Source organism: Eptesicus fuscus, unplaced genomic scaffold (assembly GCF_027574615.1).
Source record: "Eptesicus fuscus isolate TK198812 unplaced genomic scaffold, DD_ASM_mEF_20220401 scaffold_70, whole genome shotgun sequence".
Lineage (NCBI taxonomy): Eukaryota > Metazoa > Chordata > Mammalia > Chiroptera > Vespertilionidae > Eptesicus > Eptesicus fuscus.
Window position 1 is genome coordinate 82172 of NW_026557634.1, and position 2460 is coordinate 84631.

Genomic DNA, 2460 nt, shown 5'->3' on the forward strand with positions numbered 1-2460 from the left:
TTCAATTTCCAAAACTATATATGGATGACCATTTTTCCTAACATTACATCTATACTCTAATTTATATTAGGGGCTAATCTACCTTTGTTGTGATCTTTTTTCCCCTCAATTACTTCAAAATTTCACCATCACAACCTCTCAGAGCTGAAAGCTGCTTTGAATATTTTGCATTTATGTGTCAAACTTTTCTTGTTAAACTACCAAACAACTTCACTCCATTCATTATTTGGTACTTCCTTAACCTGATGATATCCTTCTTTATTTTCAAGGCAAAATTCAAATATGAAGTAATTTTTAAGACTACTAGAAATATGAACAATAAGTAATACTGTGTTTCAATATTAAATACTAGAGGTCCGAGTAGGGTCCCTAGGCCTGGCTGGTGATCAGGGCCAATCAGGGCCTTCCATCTGCTGGCTGGGGTCTTCCTTTGTTCCGCGCCACCAGCTGGTGGTCAGCACATGTCATAGCGAGTGATTGAACTCCCAGTCTCCTGGTGGAACTCCCGAGGGGACACTTTGCATTTTTGCCTTTTATATATATAGATTTTATATAATATGTTGACTTAATCATTAGTTAGTTATATAAATGTCTATCTTATTTAGGAGCTTAAGACTTCATTCAGAAAAGAAGCCATATTTTATTCACTTAAAATATTTTTTATTAATTTCAGAAAGGAAAGGAAAGGGAGAGAGATAGAAACATCAATGATGAGAGAGAATCATCAATCTGCTGCCTCCTGCACGCCCCCCACTGGGGATCGAGCCCACAACCCTGTCATGTGCCCTTTACCGGAATCAAACCTGGGACCCGTCAGTCCACGGGCTGATGCTCTTTACACTGATCCAAATCGGCTAGGGCTATTCACCTTTAATATCATAGTCCACGGCACCCTCAGAATGGAATAGAATTAGGTAGATGTGAACAGTCCGGTTTTGGTAAGAAAATCTTTGAGTATAATCTTATTTTTCTTTGCCACCTATGAATAGGAAGTGAGGTGACACGTCATCTGATTCAGATATGACTACCTCAAATTACACAGGTGTTAGCCACACAGTCTTCCACTTGCTGGGCATCCCTGGCTTAGAGAACAAGCACATGTGGATTTCCATCCCCTTCTTCATTTCCTATGTCAGCGCCTTGCTTGGGAACAGCCTGCTTATCTTCATTATCCTCACAAAGAGCAGCCTCCATGAACCCATGTACCTCTTCCTCTGCATGCTGGCCGGAGCAGACATTGTCCTCTCCACATGCACAGTACCTCAGGCCTTGGCCATCTTCTGGTTCCATGCTGGGGAGATCTCCCTGGATTGTTGCATCACTCAACTCTTCTTCATCCATTCCACCTTCATCTCTGAGTCAGGGATCCTGCTGGTGATGGCATTTGACCGCTACATTGCCATTTGCTACCCACTGAGATACACCACCATTCTTACACATGTGCTGATTGGGAAAATTGGTGTGGCAATCTTTCTGAGAAGTTATGGTATAATGTCCCCTATAATATTTCTTCTGAAAAGACTGACCTTCTGCAAAAGTGATATCCTCCCAAACACTGCTTGTAAGCACATTGTTTTGGCCCATGTTTCCTGTGATGACATACGAGTAAATATTTGGTATGGGTTTTTTGTCCTAATGTCAACAGTGATCTTAGATGTTGTGCTAATTTGTGTTTCCTATGTGTTGATTCTTCGAGCTGTCTTCCACATCCCATCCCAACATGCTCGCCACAAAGCTCTCAATACTTGTGGCTCCCATATCTGTGTCATCATCCTCTTCTATGGGCCTGGGATCTTTACAACCCTTATTCAGAGGTTTGGACGCCACATCTCCTCCCATATCCATGTGTTGGTGGCTGATATTTGCATTCTGGCTCCTCCCATGCTGAATCCCATCATTTATGGGATTAAGACCAAGCAAATCAAGGACCAAGTGGTCCATCTGTTGTTTACAAAGCATAAATAACTTTCTCTGTTGGAAGCTGATTCTTTTGTGCAGCCATTGTATCCAAGTATTGCTGGAAGCCAATTCCAGCATGTCAGCAGGGCTGAATCATCTGGAGATGCCTGAGGGCATTTCCCTAAACCTGAAAAGGATGCATAAATGATTACTTGCTGCCAGACAGCTGAGGACATCCCAATCTACATGCTATTGCCTCCTACTGGCTAAACACTGAACAGCCCTATGCGACTCTTCCAATCTGACAATGGATTCTGTGTACTAACCCTGTCCTTTAATGTGTATATCTACCTTGCCTTCAGACAATTTGTGTTAATAAAAAGCAAGGGGTCCTGAGACAAGGGAGAACTTGGTTTCTTTAGCCAGGCTCTTCTAGCCCCTCAAATGCCTTCCAAAATTATGTTTGTCTCTGGACTCTTGGTTAATTTACACACAGCTCCTTCTCCAGATTCTTGAACCCTTCTAGATGCTGAGAAACACACACCGCCATTAATGTATGAT

At 42.3% G+C, this 2460-nt stretch overlaps 1 protein-coding gene across 1 annotated transcript; it reads left to right on the top strand.

The window, feature by feature from the left end:
• The first annotated feature begins 1020 nt into the window (after positions 1-1020).
• Positions 1021-1965, top strand: LOC103304535 (olfactory receptor 52B4-like). Its single transcript, XM_008161399.2, has one exon. It carries the CDS (start codon positions 1021-1023, stop codon positions 1963-1965), a length of 945 nt encoding a protein of 314 aa, XP_008159621.2.
• The last annotated feature ends 495 nt before the right edge of the window (positions 1966-2460 follow it).